We start from the raw sequence: 22,194 nt of genomic DNA on the forward strand, positions 1-22,194 counted from the left end.
AGGAGGAAGAGGATTTTGTAAAGGTGGTGGTGGTTTCTATAGTTTTGATAATGAAGTGGAGGTTGCTGTGGTAGTAGTTGTATTGATGATGTGGTGATGGCTGTAGTAGTAGAGTTAGTTTATTGATGGTAACTTCTATTATTTACAAGAGCACCGAGATATGAGTCATGAGCAACGGAGTGTGTGTGTGTGTGTGAGAGAGAGAGAGAGAGAGAGAGAGAGAGAGAGAGAGAGAGAGAGAGAGAGAGAGAGAGAGAGAGAGAGAGAGAGAGAGAAAGAGAGAGACAGAGAGAGAGAGAGAGAATTCCTGGAACCTTTATAAAATATATTTAACCAACCATAAATAAAACAATAAACGGGGACGAAACTATTCTTTTTAAAGTAATCTAACAGATAAGCTGATAGATTTCAAGATGTGAACGAATGATCAAGTCGGAGAGGTGGGGGGATGGGGAAATTTTCATGGATTGGATTGGGGTAACAAAAACAAAACAAAACACAATCTTGTCAAGTTTCAGACTTGAAGTTGAAGGAAGAGTTGAAACGTTAAAAATCTCAGTTACACATAACGTTTCAATCATCCCTCCTTTTCTTTCCTTCTCAAAATAACACACTCATTCAACTTCAAGCCATTTGAAAACACGCCATTTTGAACAGAAAATAGTGTTGTGTTCAGTGAGGGGATAAAAACTGATTTTCAGAGACGGAGAGTGCTTCTACTACTGCCAAGAATCGCCTCTATTTTTATATTTAGAAATAAAACAGCATATTTTTTCAATTAAAAAAGAATTAAGATACTGCCTTTTGTCAAAGCCTGACCCATACTGCCTTTTGTCAAAGCCTGACCCATACTGCCTTTTAAATAAAACGCTCAATGCCCAAAGTCATAATACATGTATTTTCCTTTCCCCGCACTTTTTCGCGGCCGCAAATGGCAACAGCCTCTTACGGTTTTCACACTACTATGTTAAGACGATCGACCCAATCAGCAAAGCCCGGTCCGCATTCATGCACCGTCGCAAACCCGCCGGGTAGCTTCGTCACAAGACACTGTTAGACTAGATGCTCTCAAATGGCAAAATATATAATTTATATATGTCATGCATGTATCTTTTGCAACATGCTCATGGCAAATCAAATAAATCTTCCAGTCATTACACAAAGACACTCTTTTATCTATGCGAGGGCAACTTGATTGTTAACGTTAACAATAGCGACTACAATTGTAATCTCCCAAAGACCACAAATATTTAGATCTATGTTTTGTTTTGTTTTTAAGTCGCTTGCACCACATTTAGGTTTTATCAGCGCCAGTAAAAAAAAGGAGAAATTGGATAGTAAAAAGTTCTAGAAATACAATTAAAAAGTACCCAAGAAAAAGAAAGACAAAGGGGAATAATAGATCACCGCTTTTGAAGGTTAGTCATCTTTGGGAGTTCTAAAACGAAGTGACAATTCGGACCCGAGTCTGAATTGCTTCCCGTGGCAATTCGGACTCCTGCCACAATGCACATGAGCAATCACAGGAAGTGTCGGAAATGGAAGCTGGCTTGAAAGTGAAGCGTGGTAGGGTGGGGGGAAGCTGCTCGTTCTCAATTGTCAGTTGTCAGTCCATAGGAGGGCGAGTGAGCGAGCAAGTCACGTTTTAGAACTCCCAAAGATGACTGCCTTCAAAAGCGGTGATCTATTATTCCCCTTTGTCTTACTTTTTCTTGAGTACTTTGTAATTGTAATTCTAGAACTTTTTGCTATCCAATTTCTCCATTTTTACTGGCGCTGATATGACCTAAATGTGTTGCAAGCTCCTTACAAAACAAAACATAGATGTAAATATTCGTGGTCTTTGGGAGATTACAATTGTAGTCGCAATTGTTAACGTTAACTATTAACAATCAATTTGCCTTCGCATAGAAAAAGGAGTGTCTTTGTGTAATGATTGGAAGATTTATTTGATTTGCCATGAGCGTGTTGCAAAAGATACATGAATGACATATCTCTACATTATATAATTAGCCATTTGCGGCTGTGAAAAAGTGCAATATGACTTTGGGCATTGAGCGTTTTATTTAAAAGGCAGTATAGGTCGGCTTTGACAAAAGGCAATGTCTTAATTCTTTTTTAATTAAAAAAATATGCTGTTTTATTTTTAAATATAAAAATAGAGGCGATTCTTGGCAGCAAGCCATGCAATGGGGTAGGGGCAGAGTACTGTCTAATACTAATATTATTAGATAATACTGGACTAGGTACCTATTAATAAAATAAGCTACCGGTTGAATACGGAGAGAAAATGATCAACTGGTAATGGGTTGGGGGGGGGGGGGTAACCCACAAACGACCGAGGCGCTGGACACAGGGGAGAACATGGTGATACGAGATCAAAGAGAAAAAGCCGCTGGCTCTTGGGTTGTGGAAATGATTGTTGGGGGGGGGGGAGTGTGTGTGTGTGTGATTATTCTGTTTTTAATGAATTAGAGTCACTTATGAGTGTGTGTGTGTTTAGGAAGACCAATACGGTTTCTATAGCTGCAAACGGAACAGTAACTGAGAGTTTCACTTATGATACTATGATAAGTTCATCATTCGGGCGCATTGCATTGCAGTATTCCGAATCGAAGAGCCATGGAGTTATTCAGACTCGACCCTGGTTAGCCACGGAGTTCTATTCAGTTTAGACTCGAGTCCGAATTGCCACGGGAAGCAATTCAGACTCGGGTCCGAATTGCCACGGGAAGCAATTCAGACTCGGGTCCGAATTGCCACAGGAAGCAATTCAGACCCGGGTCCGAATAGCCTTTTCCGTTCTAAAACGTGACTTGCTCGCTCACTCGCCCTCCTACCGACTGACAACTGACAACGAGCAGCTTCCCCCTACCCTACCACGCTTCACTTTCGACCCCGCTTCCACTTCCGACACTTCCTGTGATTGCACAGGCGCATTGTGGCAGGAGTCCGAATTGCCACGTGAAGCAATTCAGACTCAGGTCCGAATTGCCACGTGAAGCAATTCAGACTCGGGTCCGAATTGCCACTTCGTATAGACAATATGATTCCAATAAGAGAGAGCGAGTAAACGGTGACTGTCGCTAAAATATACTGACAAAAAACATGACGACGTCACAATTCATAAAACCTTCATAAAAACGGAACATCATAACAACTGACAACTGATAACAACTCACAACAACCTCGATCGAATTAGAAAACACAAACACACAACATTTAAATTTAAAATTAAAAGGCATTATATCCGTATCATTCCCTACAGCCTCCCCAAGAGAACACAACAGGTTTGATCACGCAATTTATAAGTAATCCCTACCACTAATGATGCTACTCCCTTTTTTCTATAGGTTGGTCTAATGTGTAATGACAATCTATACGTGTTTGGGTTGGTGACTTCATTTCCATGAGAAAACTTATAGAATTACAATGAATGTTTACGTTTCGTTTCCAGTGTCAAACTGCCAAATGGAAATTAAAAAGTATAAAGCAATCAACAATAATCCGACACTTAAATATTTACTATCAGAAAAAGGTCAATGAAATATTTTCAAAATGGACATTAAATTCCATGATATATTTAATTAACATGTCAAAAATAATTTCGAAATTTAAAGGGATCGCTCAATATTATTTAGAATAAAAGTAGCTGAAGTGGCAGCATAATTCTTCGTGTGAAATAAAAAAGAACAAGCTTTTATTAAACCTAGAATATCAAAGAGTTCAACAGATTGCCAATTTGGCGTTTAAAATACTGAAGTCCCAAAACTATGCTTTATTATTATTATTATTATTATTATTATTATTATTATTATTATTATTATTATTATTATTATTATTATTATTATTATTATTATTATTATTATTATTATTATTATTATTGTTGTTGTTGTTACTTTGTTGTTATTATTATTGTTCTATTGTTTTTATGTAATAATAATAATGATAAATAAATAATAATAATAATAATAATATATAATAAATAATAATAATAATAATATAATTAATAATAATAATAATAATAATAATAATTTTCTAGTCTATGGAGTCTATTGTTTAAAGAACAGATGAGTTTTTCAAAGTAGTACGAGTCTTATTAGTGTTTGGCTTTTTAAAAGTCAAATTTGGCTACCTTCGACATCATTGACCCATCAACAAGTACAATCGATAACAATAACAAATCTCTTGTTCATCCAAAGCCGCAAATCGAAACAGCTCACTCATCGAAAACAAAAAAAAAATGGATGATAATCAAGCATTATCATCAATCCTTCGAACACTATCAAGATGTGATTATCAGAGGGATTTAGTATCGATAAGAAATCTAATCTACGAGGTAATTGAAACCTTATTTTCTCAGTTTACCCCCTCCGTTGGAGGTGTACAAAACGCACCGTTTTTATGCACCTCCGTTGGCGGTGATGGTAAATTAATGAAAATGTTGCTGCATACGTCCATGAGGTTTAAATAGTTTTAGATTGTAGTTTAGCACGCTGCTTAGTGATTACCGATGTACAATGATAATAAATTAAAGAATAATAGCGGGTGGTTGGATGGGAGCATCACCCTTGAATCATATACCTATGATTCATAGTAGGCAGTTTAGTAAGCAGCAGCAGTGGCAGTCAAATTTTGACCCAACTCGCCCATAGCCCATAGGAAAGTTGTGACCGAAAATTGCCGTTCGCGTTTTGGGGGGTTCAATTAAAGATGCATAACTTCGTTGTAAAGAGGAATATCGCATATATTTTGATATCATTATTTTCGTCTTTCAATTTCCTTTTAAATGGTGCCAATTAAGGAAAAATCCATTAATAATTCCAGAAGTTATATGAAGTTAAAATTTGGCAATTTTCAAATGCATTTATTTTTTTATTTACCGCGTGTGTTTTTAAAATTTAAACGCTTGTTTTTAGAATAACATCTAAACTTTATTCATGCCAAATTTCAGGGCTCTATATCGATGCGCAGACACCTTTTAACTCTGCGCCGAAATGCCTTGTTTACATTATCTTCTCATCATGGCTGCCGGACGATATCGATATTCATATCGATATTTTAAATTTAGTTATGTATTATGTTAAATTTAGTCCATAATATTTTCAGTACTATTATTTGCTATGTTTTTATTTTGAATACATACTTTCCAACTTTATTTATAGGCATTTTATAGTTTTTGTTTTAAAAGTTCGTATATTTCTTCTCTTTGTGAAATCCGATATTAATAATATCGATATTTTAAAAATACCAATTGCTTTAATTTAATTTTATTTTACTTTGCCATCAAGTCATCAAGTTTCTTTCCCATATGTTCAGCATGTTTATCATTTGTATCCATATTCTAAAGGCCTTAGCCTTAATAATTATTATGGTAAGAAGTTCTATTAGTTTTGACACCCCCATACATTGAGAGAGAAGGGGGGAGGGGGTGGGGGATAAAATTATATTAATTGTCAGTTCAAATGATGTAATAGCAATAAACCCAAAGTGGTTCAGCAGAATTTTTTAAAGTATTAAAAGCCAGAACTTTCCTTCTAATTAGGTATAATAGGGAATCTGTTTCAATTTATTTGAACTTTTTCAATCTACCATTTTATTTATATGCAATTAAATTGCCATAGGTAAATATAAACTCATTATGTCATTACATAACATGTTTATATCTTTTCATTTAAATACTCTCAAACCCTATTTTATTCTCTATGTATTAATTAGAAGAGGGGATTATTTGCAAGTGTTTCAGGGAGATATTGGGGATAAATCCAAAAGTGATAGAGCAAATTGTTTCTTACGTCTAGCTGAGTTTTTGATTATGTAACATTTGCGTCATATTATGTAATAATGTGTTAATTTGAAATGTTTATCTTCCTCTTTATTAATGTGAATGCATTGTCCCCGATAAGACGAACATTTTGGTATACAATATATGATAAGAACTCCATATTGACTGTTTTAACCATTTTTTATTAACATCACGCGATTTCGGTCACAACTTTGCAATGGTAATTTTGGGGTAAAAATCGGTCTGAAATTTCAGTCTTTGAACTGCCGTAACTACATTTCTAATCAAGATACAAACAAAATTCAAACTGTTTTGTAATCTGTGTTGCCAGCTCTTTCATATGACATTGGTTTCAAGTGTGTGAGGTACATTTAGAATTTCTATTAAACTCCCTACTATGATGTTCGCATGGGTGTACGATCCGATAGTGATAGTGATGTCGTTTCTTCTTCTCTTTACTAGCCTATCCTGCTTCTTTGGTTTGTGATTGTATTTTTGACAGGAGATTTTTTTTTTCTGTAAATCTTCTGCCTGTTTGTTCTTGGTTATTTATAATTTAGCTTATGATATCTTTAGGTTATGATTTTGATTTACATTTGCACTATTTTTGTTAGATTGCTTGTTTTTTTGTTTCAGCGGTCTCTCATATAACCTCAATTGTGTTGGAAGAGACCTAAAGCAACAAACAAACAACAAAGGATAATAACAATAATTTAGAAAATCAAAAGTAAAAAGAAACATGGCACACAAATACTGATCTCAAATAAATAAATCATTTTAGAAAATTAAAATCGAAGTTTTTTTAAAACATGATAAAAAGTTTTTGAAAAAAGAAAAAAAACAAACAAAAACAAAGTAAATCAAAAGAAAAATGTCAACAATGGGAATCGAACCCGGTACATTCAAGGTTGGAGTCTGACAGCTTGTCTACTGCGCTACGGAGCCACCTGACTGTTCATCACATTTAATAAGGTCTTTCTAAAACATTATTTTACCTTCAATGCAACTTCTATTTTCTGGTTTTATATTTCGATTTTTTAAATTATTATTATTTTTATATAAATTTATTAACAAAAACGTCCTACAGATGTCACAATATAACTTTCGCCATGTCCAAATACAGAAACACAATATCGCTAATGAAATTGGGTGGAATGCGCATGCGTGTCGGAGGTGTATAAAAACGATCCGTTAAGATACACCGTCACCGGAGGTGCATAAAAACACTACGATAATTAATACTTCTTCTTCTTCTTCCTTTGATTGCCCACAATCAGTTGGTTGATTATTATAATTATAGCAAATATGAAACTGCTTTCTAATCTCTCTGTATTCCTTGTATATAATCGTTAGTCTAAAATCAATTTCCAGGGACATTCAGGGGTCGTCAGTGTTGGTCAGTGATGGTTTGTGTAGGGTCTAAGTATCTGCATAGCAACTTGCCACAAAAGCATCAATTGTAGTGGCTTCGGTCACTTTAGCGTCAAGCTGGTTCCAGTCCCTGACCGTGTCCGGCAAGGAGGACAAACCACGGTATTGTGTTCTCTGTGTTATGAGGCTGTATTGGTTGTTGTTACCTCTTCTCTGTCTCAAAGGTGCTGGTATTAGTGTAAACGTGCGGTGTAGAAATAGACCCACAGAAAAAAAGAGGCTTCTTATTTTCTGTGAATAGACCCCTATATGTCTGTGAGGTTTAAAATAGTTTTAGATTGTAGTTTAGCCCACTGCTTAGTGATTACCGATGTACGTTTATACAATGATAATAAATCTAAAAATAATAACAATAATTTTAAAAATCAAAGGTAAAAAGAAACAGGGCAAACCAATACTGAACTGATCTGAACTGATAAATAAATAATTTTAGAAAATTAAAATCGAAGGTTTTTTTTAAAGCATGATAAAAAGTTTTTGAAAAACAACAAAGAAAGAAGAAGAAAAAATGTCCAGTAACTATAACAACAAAAATAATGTTTTTCTCAATAAAGTAAAATTTAAAAAAATAAAAAATTTCCACAATGAGAATCAAACCCAGTACTTTCAAGGTTAGAGTTAGAGTCTGACAGCTTGTCCACTGCGCTACGGAGCCACCTGACTGGCCACTACATTTAATAAGGTCTTTCTATAACATTATTTTACATTCAATGCAACTTCTATTTTCTGGTTTTAAATTTCGATTTTTAAGATTATTTATTGTTATTATTTTTTAAAATTATTTTTTAACAATGACGTACCTGCATATGTCACAGTATAACTTTTGCCATGTCCAAATACAGAAACGGTGTCGCTGATGGGTGGAATGCGTATGCATAACGGAGGTGCATAAAAACGATCTGTTAAGATACACTGTCAACGGAGGGCATTAAAAACACTACGCTTAATTAAGTTAACGAAGTGACTATTTCTCTGAATGCTCAGGAAAATAAACTTGATCTCTTTTGCTCCGAACGGTTTACGTTCGCAAGATTTTTTGGGGTTCTTTGATTATTTGCGAGAGTGTCTGTGTAAGTTAAGTGTGAATGATGAATGTGTAGTGTATGCCTTTTATTTTGTTTGGGGGGGGGGGGGGGGTTCCTATGCCAGTGTTGGGCGCTCTGTCATTCCCAACTTTCTGTTAGACTTCCATCTTGAGTTTGTGCTATCCTGTCTTTACTTTCAACCTCTGTTCCTGTCTTGAGACTTTGGCTTCGTTATTTGTGATGTCGTGCGATGGTTTGGTCCGGAAGGTACATCTGGCTGAACTGAGAAAATGACCTTTATATTATCTGAAAAGTGACTAACAAAGTCAAAATGCTTTATTTCCATTTTTGACTTTTTAAGTTATTTTTCTATCATAAGATCATACTTTTTTTCATCAAAAACGTTCTTGAAGTATATAAAACTCATTTTTAAAGAGAGTATACCTTGTTTTCACCCATTGAAAGAGAGATCATATTGACGTCAATCTGGTAACCTATAACTTTTTCCAATACTATTTATAGCCCCTTGACCCCATCTCGTGGTCAAATTATATTCTCAAAAAGAAAGTAGTCAAATTCCAGTTATGTAAACAGAAGGAGGCCATGCATAGTTACCAACGGAAAACCCTTTGAATCCTCTCTCATTGGTCCTCAGGATCACATGGTCATAAGTTATGCAAAATGGCCTCTAACGCTGAACGTTGATGTTGCAAGAAATTTAAATATCTTGCTTCATTATAAACTCAATTTTATGAGATATTTGACAAATGAATAATTTAAATTATCAGTTTCGGCCGATAATTGTATTGAGCTGGTCAGAGGCGAGGTTATTGTGGTGCTGTGGGTGTGGGTATGACTGTGCTAGTAGTGTTGACTCGAGATGGGAGAATGGAATGTGGGAATGAATAAAATAAAGAGCTAGGCTAGTGGGTAGACAGGACGAGATAAAATGAAAAGATTGACTATGGAATTAAAAAGAGATTGGTGGAACAGGGAGGAGGCAGATAGATAAAGGACGAGCAGTGAAAGAGAAGGCATGAGAGGGGGGGGGGGGGGGAGACTAAAAGAAAGAGTTAATGGATAGACCGATCCAAGCAATAGAGATAGCGATAGTGCATAGGGCGAGACAAAGTGAAGAGAGTGATTATGAAGTGAAAAAGAGAATGCTGGAACAGGAACTAGAGAGAGAGATAAAGAGGGAGGAGGGGGGCATGGAGGAGGATGATGAAAATGAAAGGAAAAAAAACAAAACGAGTGGGTGAGGATCCCTTTTTCTCTGAGTGCGAAGAACTGTTACCACCCCAACCCCCAACTCCCATCCACGACCACCCTCCCCGCCAATAGCTCCATCAAATTCGAACACATCAATTGAGTAAGATAAATTATCGTTGAGCTGACACGAGTTTCATTCCTTTGTTTCAAGTTTGACACTTTTCAGTCAATCGACTATAGAGCCTCGGCTACTTTCATCAGTTAATTTGTGGAGACTTTCCAAAATTGAAAATGATGTGAAATAGTGCCGATATCACATCTAACTTTAAATAAACCTTGCACTGTTGAAATGGATTAAAGTATGTGTGCTGTTTGTTGGGTTTATTTTTTTTACTCGAGAGTCAATTCACAAAAAATATCGTCATTAAAAAACGAGTGCTGTGTAAAAACTGATGGAGCGAATTAAAAATAAATTGACACAGATGTTAGTCACATGCTATACACAAAGCATGCCAACCTTCATTAGAGAATTATAAAAGCCTTACGATATCGGTTATTGTTACGTTTCACTGTTATGTATTTGTTCACAGATGATGCAACTGTCTTTCTTTGATATTCTGTATCTCTGAAATAAAATTGAGATTGAAAAAGGACAAGGCCTTATTCATTTATATCGAAGAAACTAAAAATAATAAAGTACAATAGCTTTGACGGATGCTAGAGGTCTCGTGGAGGTCACTGCAATAAGATGTCCTGCCCCAGGCTGTCAAGAATCATGGACATCAAACATCCCTTCAGACATCCTGCTCAAACTCCTCGACATCCACGAGAGGACTGCTCATCCGACTACATCCCCTGCAACAGCGCCCACGGCCACAGGGATCAAAGCTGAAAATGAAAAAGTCAAGCGGCCGATCATCTCTGTGTCAGGAACAAGCGAAGAATGGACATACTTCAAGCAGAGATGGTCGGAATATAAGCTCACCACACGACTTAGTGGCCAGGTCATCATATTTCAATTTTAATATCAGTCTTTGCCCTCTACTTGTCAAGAAAGCACTATTCAAAGACTTGGGGAGGGCATAGAGAATTATAAAAGCCTTACGATTTCGGTTATTGTTACGTTTCACTGTTATGTATTTGTTCACAGATGATGCAACTGTCTTTCTTTGATATTCTGTATCTCTGTAATAGAATTGAGATTGAAATAGGACACGGCTTTATTCATTTAAATATAACATGCGTTGCTATGGTGATGTGTGTAAAAGCTTTGAGTGCAAATTTCTCTGAATTTTGGTTCTGAGATTTGAAGGAATCTCCCAATTTCAATCTTGTATAACTCACCCGAAAAGTATGGTACATCAATGAAACAGGCAACAAATTAAAGAGAAAAGAATCATCTATTCAGAAATACCAAAAGGTCAAATAGTCCAAAATGTACCTTCTGGACCAAACCGTCAAGCGACATCACATTTAGGTTTATTTCTGCTGTTCTCTCTTTGATAGTGCCGCGCGAAGTGCAAAAGTGAACGCGCCATGACATTATAGCCCCTAATACTAATAATAATAATTCCAGATATGATCTGCCACCGTCTGGGCCCTGGAGAAAAGATCCAGAGGGGCTTTTGATGTAGCAGATGGCGTAGAATCCACCTTTTGATAGTCCTCTGGGTTGTGATTTGACAACATGAAAATGGAAAAAAAAAAAATTAAATTATATTCTACTGTGCTGTATTCTCTGGACTTTAAGTGTAATAATATAGTAGTAAGCAGGTGAACACATTCATCAATTATAGATTAGTTACTAGTTCAAATAAAGATAAAATATTCAGTGGGTTGCTTATGGAAGAAAATTAAATGCATAAGGAGTTATTGAAATAATGGCATGGTAAGCTAAATCAAAGAGCGACGTAAAAATTGAAGTTCTCTGCATGTATCATGCTCATCAATGTTAAGGTAGAATCATATTATCATCATCCGTGAGCTGCTATAGATGAGTATAAGAATTACAATCGAGCACAGAAATCTCGAACAAGTCGGGACTGAGTCTTTTTGTTCGAGTTTTCCGTGTTGAGTATTTTACAGAGGATGTGAGGGAGGTAAATGGAGGTGGTCTTGATAAAAGTCATATTATGATGATAACTCTCCGTTAGAGACATAGAGATAATTCAATTTCCTTTTCTCTGCCATCTTTTATATGCCACACACACGCATGTGTAATACATTAACTGACATTTAACACTACGGGGAGAGCGATGGCATCTTCCATTTCCGTTCAACACAAACAATTCGTTAAAAACAAATTCAACAAACCGCAAGAGAATGCCTGTTTGTTCGAGATTTCCGTGTTGGCCCCGGAAAGTGTTCGAGATTTTCGTGTTGCCAATACTAACGAAATATAGGGATTAAAACTGGGAATTGTACCGAGTTTGAGATTTCCGTGATTTCGAGATTTCCGTGCTCGAGTGTATGTCAACTACCACTGCCCACCCCCAAATCTTGTTTTAAAATTCTCTGGTCAAAAGTTCCAAAAAAAATCCAGTTTATCATTATAATCCCCACACCGCAATATATATATCGGAGATAAACGAAAATATAAATCCTCTCAAATTTATTGACACGTCCATCTCCTGAAAAAATGTAAAGTAATTTGTATACTAACAATAAAAACACCAAACACTCACATGTAAAGCGGATCTGACATACTTTGAATCAACGTGCCATGAGTAACACACATCGCTACTTGCTGCTTACCCAATTTATGTAATCACGACGCATGTCCCTATTTGTGGATTTCGAACTGTTTCTTGAATGAAAATCCCTATTTTGTATTACACGAAGATCAGAACTTATTGTGATGGATTAAATATTCAATTTCTTTTATAATTGTTTGGCCATTTCAACACAAAATTAACAAAAGTTTTCTCATTAAAATATCCTTAAAACGGAGTTATTGGCTGCTTTTCATGGTTCGAAATACAGTGTTTAAAATCATCGAGACCTGCGTGAGTTTATTTCAAATACGTTTTAAAAACAAATCGGATCAGAAAAAAGACGTTTTTACGTGAAATATTACAACTTTATACCTATAATAAATGACTTACCTGATTATTTTGTGGCCCAATTATTTCAAAATCCTGTTTTATCCATGTTCGAAATCATTTGTATTCAGGCCAAGAGTTGGTCTCGTGATAAAAACTGATTAATATTTTTGATTGTAAAAAAAAAAAAGGACTTTACCCTGTTTGTGTGCTAAACTTTGTTTTCAACGAAATATGAAGATATTTTGGATTTGCAGCTATTTATTTTGAATTTAGGTGGACTTTGCCTTTGAAGTTTTCATCGAGGAATGAGTTTCAAAAAAATTTTGTTTTTTACCTATTTTTTTCCTCCAATGCAATGAAAATTGCTACTTTTTAAAAAAAATTACGCACTTAAAATATTTTCTACAGATAGGATCCTGATAATTTGGAACACAAAATAGCCTTTCACATTCTTTTTTAGGTAATTCAATACCAAGACATGAAATGCCGTAACCAGGATTAAGTGATTTCAAACTGACATAAATTGTCTGTGAAAGTACAAAGAATAGCAAAACACATTTTCTTGCTTATGTAGATTATTATAACGATACAAAAAGAAAAAAGTATCACATTGGAAAAAGAATAGTAGATATGACATGAGAAATAACAGTTTATATATATATATATTTTTGCTATTTCGTTATGTTCTGTAGAATCCGCCTATTGTTGTGTTTCAATGTATTCCAGCTATTGAGATGTTGTGAATTGTTTTCATGTTGGGTAACCTGTTGGGTGTCCCTGTGAGTTCCATTCACTGTTGTGTGTTGTTTTTTCCATTATGGTTGGTTAATTCTTCCTGTGAGTTTGTGACGTCACAAATTTTCTTTATTTTTATTTTTCAGATTCTCACCCTGGCAACAAATGGATTCAACATAAAACCATCTCTTCCAGTTATTGTGAAGTTAATAGCACACCCTGATGCATTTGTCAAGCGGGTTGCTGGTGAAATAATTTCAATACATGCCCACGATAACCAAGATATAACAATGTTAGGTATTAATACTCTAGTCCAAGACTGTAACGATGTAAATCCTGTGGTGCGAGGTGTCAGTTTCCGGGTTCTTGGAGCCCTCAAAACAAATGCTGTCTCTGAAGTTTTACACATGTCTATTATCAAAGGTTTATCAGATAGGAATGGATACGTAAGACGGTCGGCTGCCCTCACATCTCTCAACTTAAATGACTTGTCACCGAACGCAGTCGTAGATGGGGAGATCTGGGATCTACTCTACCAGCACCTCAGGGATGATGATTCTGCTACTGTAGCAGCTTGCCTCTGTGCCCTGGAAGAGGTCTGCGCCAAGGAAAAAGGAATCGTAATGTCAAACAAGCTTGGCCAGTTTTTAATTGATAACATTCACACTTATCCGACAACTGTGCAAAGAGTTGTGATTCAGTTTTTAATGAAATTTTCTCCAAAAACTAAAGATCAAATGTTTGATAATCTAAATGAACTTGATGATAATTTAACAAAGGCTCAGAGTCTTGCAATGGTGTTCTGTGTTTATCAGTTGTTCTATAATTTTACCAAAGATGCCCCAAAAGTCAAACAACTATTGACCTCAACCACTTGGTCCTCTCTAAAATCCAACTTTGGTCGTGAACGTAGTGAAGAGATTATTTCAGCTGCTATTCATTATTTAAACACTATAGATTTTGATATTGAAAGTTGTTGTGGCGATTACAACAAATTTGTATGCCGTGATGATGACTGTCTTTATTTAACTCAAAACAAGATAAGCATCCTAACCAAAATGATAACACCCGAGAATGCAGACAACATATTTTCAGAGTATTTATCCTGTGTGAGAACTATGAGTTTGACGAGCATCAAACATCTCATGAGGATGGTACATGAGATATTGACAGAAAAGCTGGACGTTGTGAAACCATGTGTTGAATTTTTAAAGAACCTGATAGCCACAGAGAGATCAGAAATTATCAATGAAGGAGTACAGGTACGTTTTTCCTTTATTAAAATGTTTTGAAAACTGTTGCATATTTCCAGTATCCCTTGCTCATTTACACCAGAAACTGGGTGGAGTCCCTGACCTCCCATAGTGGACAGGGAGGTACTTGTACAAACTGTTGCTGAAAGTTGATTTAATTTAAATACAGCTTTTCTATCTACAGTGGAACCTCCCGATTACGACACCTCCGAATAGTGACAACCTCCTGATAACGACATTGACCCTGGTCCCGATTTTTAAAAAATTAAGATCAGTTTTTAAAAATCTACAAATAACGACGCACTTTTTGATAAAACCTCAGAATAACGACGTCATTTTGGCGATTTTCGGCAGTTTTCGTAGATATCTGATAATAAAAATACCGAGTATGAGTACTCAAAGTTTATAAAAACCATTCCTGCTTGAACCAATGAGAACGCAGCTTTTGAAACCAATGAGAATGCAGCTTTTACCACCTTTAGGTCCAATGAGAATGCAAGTTTCGCCAACCAATGAGAGAGTGAGTTTACCGACCAATGACAAAATAACAAGGATGATGAACCTTTTTTTACATTTTTAATGGATAGAGAGAGACAAAAATAAAAGTTAAAAAAGAACCAACAAAAAACGAACAAACAAAATGAGAAAAAAAAACCCCAAAAAACCCAAACATTTTTAATGCGGCCATGTGTTCCGTTGTATTCATACAGCTGTTCACATGCCGGTCCCCAGCCCAGATAAACTTCAGAGGGAAAATGGTACTGTTGTGGCGTGGTTAATAAAAACTGATCCCGCGAGCCTTAACACACCCACTTGGTCCACCATCTTGGAAACCTCTAAATAACGACACCTCCGGATAACGACATCAAAACTCGGTCCCGTGGCATGTCGTTATCGGGAGGTTCCACTGTATCTCTCTCTCTCTCTCTCTCTCTCTCTCTCTCTCTCTCTCTCTCTCTCTCTCTCTCTCTCTCTCTTGCTCTCTCTCTACCTCTACCATAGCAGAGAGTAATAAAGTTGTTGATTATTTGTATCTTGTTCTTTTCTTCTTTTTTTTTTCATTTGTGATCCAGATTTTGCCTTCCATATCACTGACTGATGATTGCCAGCTTAAAGAAGTCCTGAATTTGTTGAAAGAAAAATACCACCGTTTGTCTTCATCGGAGGCTAAGATAGCACTACTTCAGATGATAAAACTACATGCATCAAAAATGGAAAATCCTGCAAAAATTCTGGAAGACCTCTTCCTGGAGCTTCAATATCACGGCTGTAATTTGCCAATGGAAAATAAGAGGTCTATAGAGATAGATTCTCCGTTTGACCATCTTTTTAAGGTTCAGCTCTTGGGTGCCATGGTGCAAGTATTTCTGTTAAAACCTGCTCTTACTCAGTCCATGTTAGCCAAGCATATTGAGATTTGTATCAGAGATGTAGACCAAGCTGTCAGGGATAAGGCTTTGATGTATTATGGGAATCTTCTCAGTCGTAGCAAGGTAAATTCTGACAGATCACCTCAAAACATTGTAAAGTCAGGGTAAATATTTGCCCATGTTGCACACAGTGGTCAGAAAGCTGTACTTTTACCAGAATACCCACCACATGGCTACCGTCAGTAAACGATGCCAAAGGTGGTAGGTATACACTCATGGGCTATGGAAGGGAAATCAATCTCTCAATGTGGGCAACATTATCAGGACCGATTGCTTTTTACAATTAAACGAACATTTCTATGGTATCCATGCCTCCCCACAGCAAAATAATAAATGGTAAAATCTGTAAATCCCAAATTATAGATGGCTTGATGATTTGTCTTCTGCGGATAGCAAGGGTCCTTTCATATAATAAGGGTCCTATCATATAAACTATTGATTTTTAAATTCTTTCCTGTTGATTTTTTTCGACCACAAAGCCGTGTTTTAACCTTTGGTTAGTTTTCCTATCATTCGGTGGCTTCTGTGTCTTAACACCATGGAGCCCAAGTCCAGATCTGAATAGGTCAATAAATGACTCACAATGGTTTTCAAAGATGTGCTTTTTTTGGTTTGAGTATGATTGACATATTCTATCTGGCAACCACTGATCACCCTTCCCAAAGTTTCATACATTATAAACATTGTCCTCAACACTCAGTTCTCTTGCAATTGCTCTTTTATCATGAGTGTTTTTCTGCCTGGTTTCATTTTGCAAAACTGATTTATGAATAGTTGGGTGTAATAAGTCAACTTCCTGTTAAATATATATTCACATGGGGCAATGCCTGTGGTTACATGGGGTGTTATTCTGTACTTAGTCAAGAATCCAGTTATTCATTCTTTGAAGGAGAATTTAATACCCATTTGATATGCTTTAAACTCGCCACATAATCTGATATGAAATTCATTTAGAAGACGATGTCTGCTGTCAAATTTTGCTCGTTGAAGAAATTTTGGTGGAGGAGGGACATGGACATTTTTCAATAGATCACAACTGTTGAAATGTTTTATCTCCTGATGAACTTGGTTGGCACATATCTTTCAGCAAACGAAATTGTTTCTAACCTATGACTGTCAATAATATTGCTCTTTTCTTTACATCTTCCATCTCATCATTGCCGCTTGGTACTGACTATTAGTTGATTGGTATCATTTTTGGCTTTTTTATACATTTGCTTGTGAATTTCTAGTCCAGACTAACTCCAAATACGTTCCTTATGATGTCTGTCAGGTTTGGCATTTCGGACTTCAGCAGTGAACCATTTCAATTTGGTCTTAGGATGATCGTTCTGGATTGGAGGGGCGCGTGTTTTTCCAGACAATTATCGAGTGATGTGTAGAGAAGATGTAATTTCTCTGTGACGCCATGTGTTTTCATAACGTTATTATATATGTCCAATTCCCGAATTTGATCTACTAATTTGGTGTGATTTATGTCTTTCGTTTTTCTTTAGTGGACAGGGACATTGATCTTAAAAAATACTGGGTGGTGGTCTGAAATGTCTGGGCTTCCAGTCCTGATCTCACTAGTGGAAGTATTGGGATAGTCTGTGTGGTAACGAGATCGAGGGTGTGTCCACCCTTGTGAGTTGGTCCTGTGACATTTTGTTTGAGATTGAATATTTCTAGAAGTTTGGTGAAGTTGTCCGAAATCTCGGCATGAAAATTAAAATCACCTAGAATAATAATTTCTCCATTCTCTGTTTTTTTTTAGTTGGTGGTGGTGGTCTGTAAATGGCGCCAAATTTTGCCATAATCCAATGTGTTTTGAAATATTTCTCTAAAAACTGGTGCTAATTGGTCGGAACATTCTTTTAATACACGACCACAAATTCCATCTGGGCCTTTGGCCTTTCTTGGGTTGATGTTATTTTAAAAAATATCCATCACACTGTTGCATTTTCAACCCATCGATGTGCACATAATATTTGAGCAAAAGAAGACTGGCCGGTCACCTTGATGTAATCTTCCCTTCTTGCAGGCACATCATCAAAAAGAATGTGCATAGCATTAACAATTTGACCTAAACTAAACCCAAGTCAGTTGATTGTACAGCATCCCTAAAACTGTTGTGCAGTGTGTGGAGCCCACATGACTCAATGCTAAGTGGATACTGGTTAAATTCATCCCTAATCTTATCCCTCAGTTGTCTAAACACTGACCAGTTGACATTAGGTCCATCCATTGATAAATGGACCATGTGCTTGATGTCCTGGTGGTCACCAACATGTCGATCAAAGGAATGCAGAATGTCACTTGCACATGAATGTCCGAAAAAAATCAGAAGTCATGTATCTGGTACAAACTTTTCCATCATGGCAGAAACGTAAATGTAAATCCCTTTGCTTTTTTTGTAGCTCTTTGTTGAGGGACTCATCGTACAGCAATACGTACTGTTTACCTTCAACACATTTCCTTTACATTTTTTTTTTTAAATGAGGGGCTAGCCTATATGAAGAGAGATTTGTCTCACCAAGAGTCGTGCTTCTAGCTATTTCAGAATCAGGGAACATCCTCTGAAATATCTTAACTACGCCCTCCTGTGAATGAAATGAAAAATCACTGTCATTGATCTTAAGCGCCCACAAAACTTAAGCATTAAGAGCACCAGTCTTGGAAACAAAGCTTGATGTGGAGATGAGACAAATGAATTTGAACTAGTACTAGTACTGGAGCATGATATAGCAACAGACGCTGATGAAGATGGTCCTCCAGCTTGGTTAGAACCAGCAGATGGAGAAAAAGTAAACTCTGGATTCTGTTAGAACTAAGAGCCCTCGATTTATCTTTGTGTTTAGCTCCTTTAGAATGGGATATTAATATTACCAGATGCATTCCAACTGTTATAGCCGGTCTTTGTCCAAAAACATTTTTTCTTAGCACAATCAATTTCCCGTTTTTTTTTCTAGGTTTTCAACCAATTACCTATGTTTTCCCCGGTTTTCAAGGCCTTGAAAAATATATTTGAAATTTCCGTTTTTGTCCCGGTTGCGTGGGAACCCTGTCAGGATGTTATTCACAAAACAGGGTGTGCATAACCGAGATGTTTAATTCAACTGGCAGGTAAAGCCGACGAGATTTATGCCTGTAGTGATGTCTCTCTCTCTCTCTCTCTCTCTCTCTCTCTCTCTCTCTCTCTCTCTCTCTCTCTCTCTCTCTCTCTCTCTCTCTCTCTCTCTCTCTCTCTCTCTCTCTCTCTCTCTGTCACGGAACAAAGATATGGTGACTCTATTTTTTTTATGCTGCTCATCCGACTGACAATGAGGATGATTGTTGTGTTTCCCTCTCTTGTCTTTTGGTGGTAAACCTGAAAATGTAAATAATACCAAAAAAAAAAAAAAAAGGGTAATTTCATCATATGAAAAACAATAATAACAATCTACACAAATGCACACTTAAACTGTAGCAAAGTAAGTAAGAAGTGCACTCTGAATCCCTCTGTAAGAAGCAGCATGTGTTCGAAAGAGCTCGATGGTTCGAGCCAATTCATTACGACCTAGCTCTGTACCTTGAGTTTGAGCAAGTACGACGCCTTGGATACCCTCTCAGCAGGCAGACCCCAAGACAAATTCCCCACTAGTCTTATATATATCAGTAGTAGAAAATAAAATTGATTAATTTAAATTTTTAAAAAAAATTATCACGGGATAGCTCGTGACATGAAATTTACTAAAGTCACTGCCAGCCTTTCAGGTCAACCCTTTTGGTCACTCAGTAAATTCACATTTGAGCCGATAATGTGTGTGGTTATTTTCTCATTCTTTCAAATTGTCATGGCTGTCCTAGCCATCATCTTTTTAAATATGTAGGTCTAGATATAACTTCAGGAGTTGGACCCCCAATCGAAACCAGACTCAAAGCGCTTTACCATCTGCTTTTCATTTTCACCCAAAGTCTGACTCACTGACCACATGACCGCTGCACCTCATGCATTCCCACTTCACCACTAAGTAGTAAATGAGGTAATCACTCTTAAATTTATTTTAAATATCCCATTTATATAGCGCTGATTAACGGCCTGACGTCGTGCTCTAAGCATTTAACAACTTACAATGATATACTTTCTCCTGGTGTTACACAACACAAGGAATGTGATTTTGTGAAATTCAGCCTGTTTGGCGCTTTTACAATGTTTTTAGGACAAAGACAACACCAGAGGGACCTCCGAATTAATTATGATTTATTGCTTCATCAATAAAAAAATATTGCAGTTTTGTACGGAAAATGATTTATTGTTTCTGTTTATTTTATGCAATTGTGTGTTGTGTTTTTGCCATGACTTTATGTATGTACAGGGTGTCCACAAAGAATGTGTACATGTTAGTTAACCTGAAACTGTTGGTGGTGGACACCACTGGGGAGTGAACTCCGAGCCGTGGGATATGGACAACAGTGGGAACGTATTGTTCCAGTAATTTGAGGTTTTGTCCGCAGAATGTCCATGAAATTTTAAATTGTTGGGAATGATTTTTATTTTTAAATAGTGTTAGTAAGTGTTAGTGTTTGATTTTTGTGATCATTTCTTCAGTAAATCTCTCTCTACCAATTATATACTCAACCCCTCTACATCCTTCTCTTTCGTGAACTTATTGTCGGTCTTTTGGGGGAATTTTCTTGCGAACTTGTAGACTATTTTTTTTTTCTCTCTAAAAACCCGCCATGTCAAGTCCTGAGGAGAGGCGGACATTTTACTGGACTCGCATTTTGTACACACACAGTGTACGGATACTGTAATATGCCATGGACAGTATGATAAGTGTCTTGCGCTCATACGTTTCTGTCGTCCTCTGAGTTAAAAAAAAACAAACAAACAAACCTAAAAAAAACACTGTGGTCAGAAAACGTCCTACAAAAATGTCTATCGATTAAAATGACCCTCATCTTGCCAAAAAAAAACTCTCAAACCTGGTTCTTCCTTGAATGAGAGTAAAGAGCCTTTTTTCATTAACTTTCTGCCATCCACAACGGATTCGAACCTCAATCTACAGGTTGAAATCATTGTCCCATGCCACTAATCCACAGATCTGAACTAACAGAGTAACAACAGACAAAGGTGGTGAGAACTTGTCTATGTCTAACGGTGACCATTCGTCGCCCACTTCAGACTTCCCTACGAAACATTAATAAATTTACGAAATTTTGGCTCCGATTTCAGAACTTGATAAGCATCTCTCAAGTCATTAAAACTTATTGAAAATAAAAGTTGACGCCAGACTACATTATTTTAAGGATTTTGAAGTGTTATTTAATCATCGTGAGGGTAAATAGTTGATTTTTAAAGTTGATCATATCAACTACAATTTTTATCTCCCAGAAATTATGAATTTTTAGATTTTCAAGTTGGCAGTTTTGTAGTAGTGATGAAGACGTGGTGGTGGTTGTAGTAGTGGTGGTGGTTGTAGTAGTGGTGGTGGTTGTAGTAGTGGTGGTGGTGATGAAGATTTGGTGGTGGTAGTGATGAAGAAGTGGTGGTGGTTGTAGTAGTGGTGGTAGTGATGAAGATGTAGTGGTTGTAGTAGTGGTGATAGTGATGATGTGGTGGTGGTTGTAGTAGTGGTGGTAGTGATAGTGATGATGATGTGGTGGTTGTAATAGTGGTGGTGATTTTAATAGTGATGATGATGTGATAGTGGTTGTAGTAATGATGATGATGTGGTGGTTTTAGTAGTAGTAGTGGTGGTGGTGATTGTAGTAGTGGTGGTAATGATGATGTGGTGATTGAAGTAGTGGTGGTGGTGTGAAGATGATCATTCTCATCATCACTATCATTAATTCTACAACCTCCCCCATCACATCATCGTCACTACCACCAAAACCGTATCAGAATTACTACCACTACTACAACGACCACCACGATATCACCATTACAACTACAATCATCACCACCACCACTTCTATGAGCGCCACAGCGATATCACCATTTCAAATACAACCACCTCTACATCATCATTACTACCATTTCTATAACAACCACATCGTCATCATTACTACAACCAGCACTAACATATCCTCATCACCACTAACTACAGCTACCACCATCAGATCATCACTTCTACACCCACCACATCGTCATCATTACCACCACCGCACTATCATCACTACCACTCGTACTACAAATACCACCACCATCAGTATCACTACCATCACATCATCATCACTACCACTACCACCACCACCGTATCATCATTATTACCACTACTTCAACAACAACCACCACGATATCACCATTACAACTAC

General features: G+C 36.7%; 2 protein-coding genes across 6 annotated transcripts in view; one reads left to right on the top strand and one right to left on the bottom strand.

Moving 5' to 3' along the window:
* Positions 1-8,806, bottom strand: part of LOC144968202 (alpha-ketoglutarate-dependent dioxygenase alkB homolog 3-like) — a 22,867-nt gene extending 14,061 nt beyond the window's left edge. Inside the window, exon 1 of one of the 5 annotated variants that reach the window (XM_078906314.1) lies at positions 8,686-8,806. In XM_078906314.1, coding sequence (XP_078762440.1) covers positions 8,686-8,715 — 30 coding nt within the window. In that variant the 5' untranslated portion in view covers positions 8,716-8,806. Of the gene's footprint in view, positions 1-3,322; positions 3,458-8,685 lie in introns of those variants that run through there. The other 4 variants (XM_078906315.1, XM_078906316.1, XM_078906317.1 and 1 more) reach the window with 4 other exon arrangements.
* Positions 4,146-20,182, top strand: LOC144968201 (AP-4 complex subunit beta-1-like). Its single transcript, XM_078906313.1, has 3 exons — positions 4,146-4,339; positions 13,379-14,494; positions 15,559-20,182. Exons 1-3 carry the CDS (start codon positions 4,244-4,246, stop codon positions 16,021-16,023), a joined length of 1,677 nt encoding a protein of 558 aa, XP_078762439.1. The 5' UTR covers positions 4,146-4,243; the 3' UTR covers positions 16,024-20,182.
* The last annotated feature ends 2,012 nt before the right edge of the window (positions 20,183-22,194 follow it).

This window comes from Berghia stephanieae, chromosome 3, assembly GCF_034508935.2.
Source record: "Berghia stephanieae isolate SIO BIC M18660-M18661 chromosome 3, UCSD_Bste_1.3, whole genome shotgun sequence".
In the NCBI taxonomy this organism is placed as follows: Eukaryota; Metazoa; Mollusca; class Gastropoda; order Nudibranchia; family Aeolidiidae; genus Berghia; species Berghia stephanieae.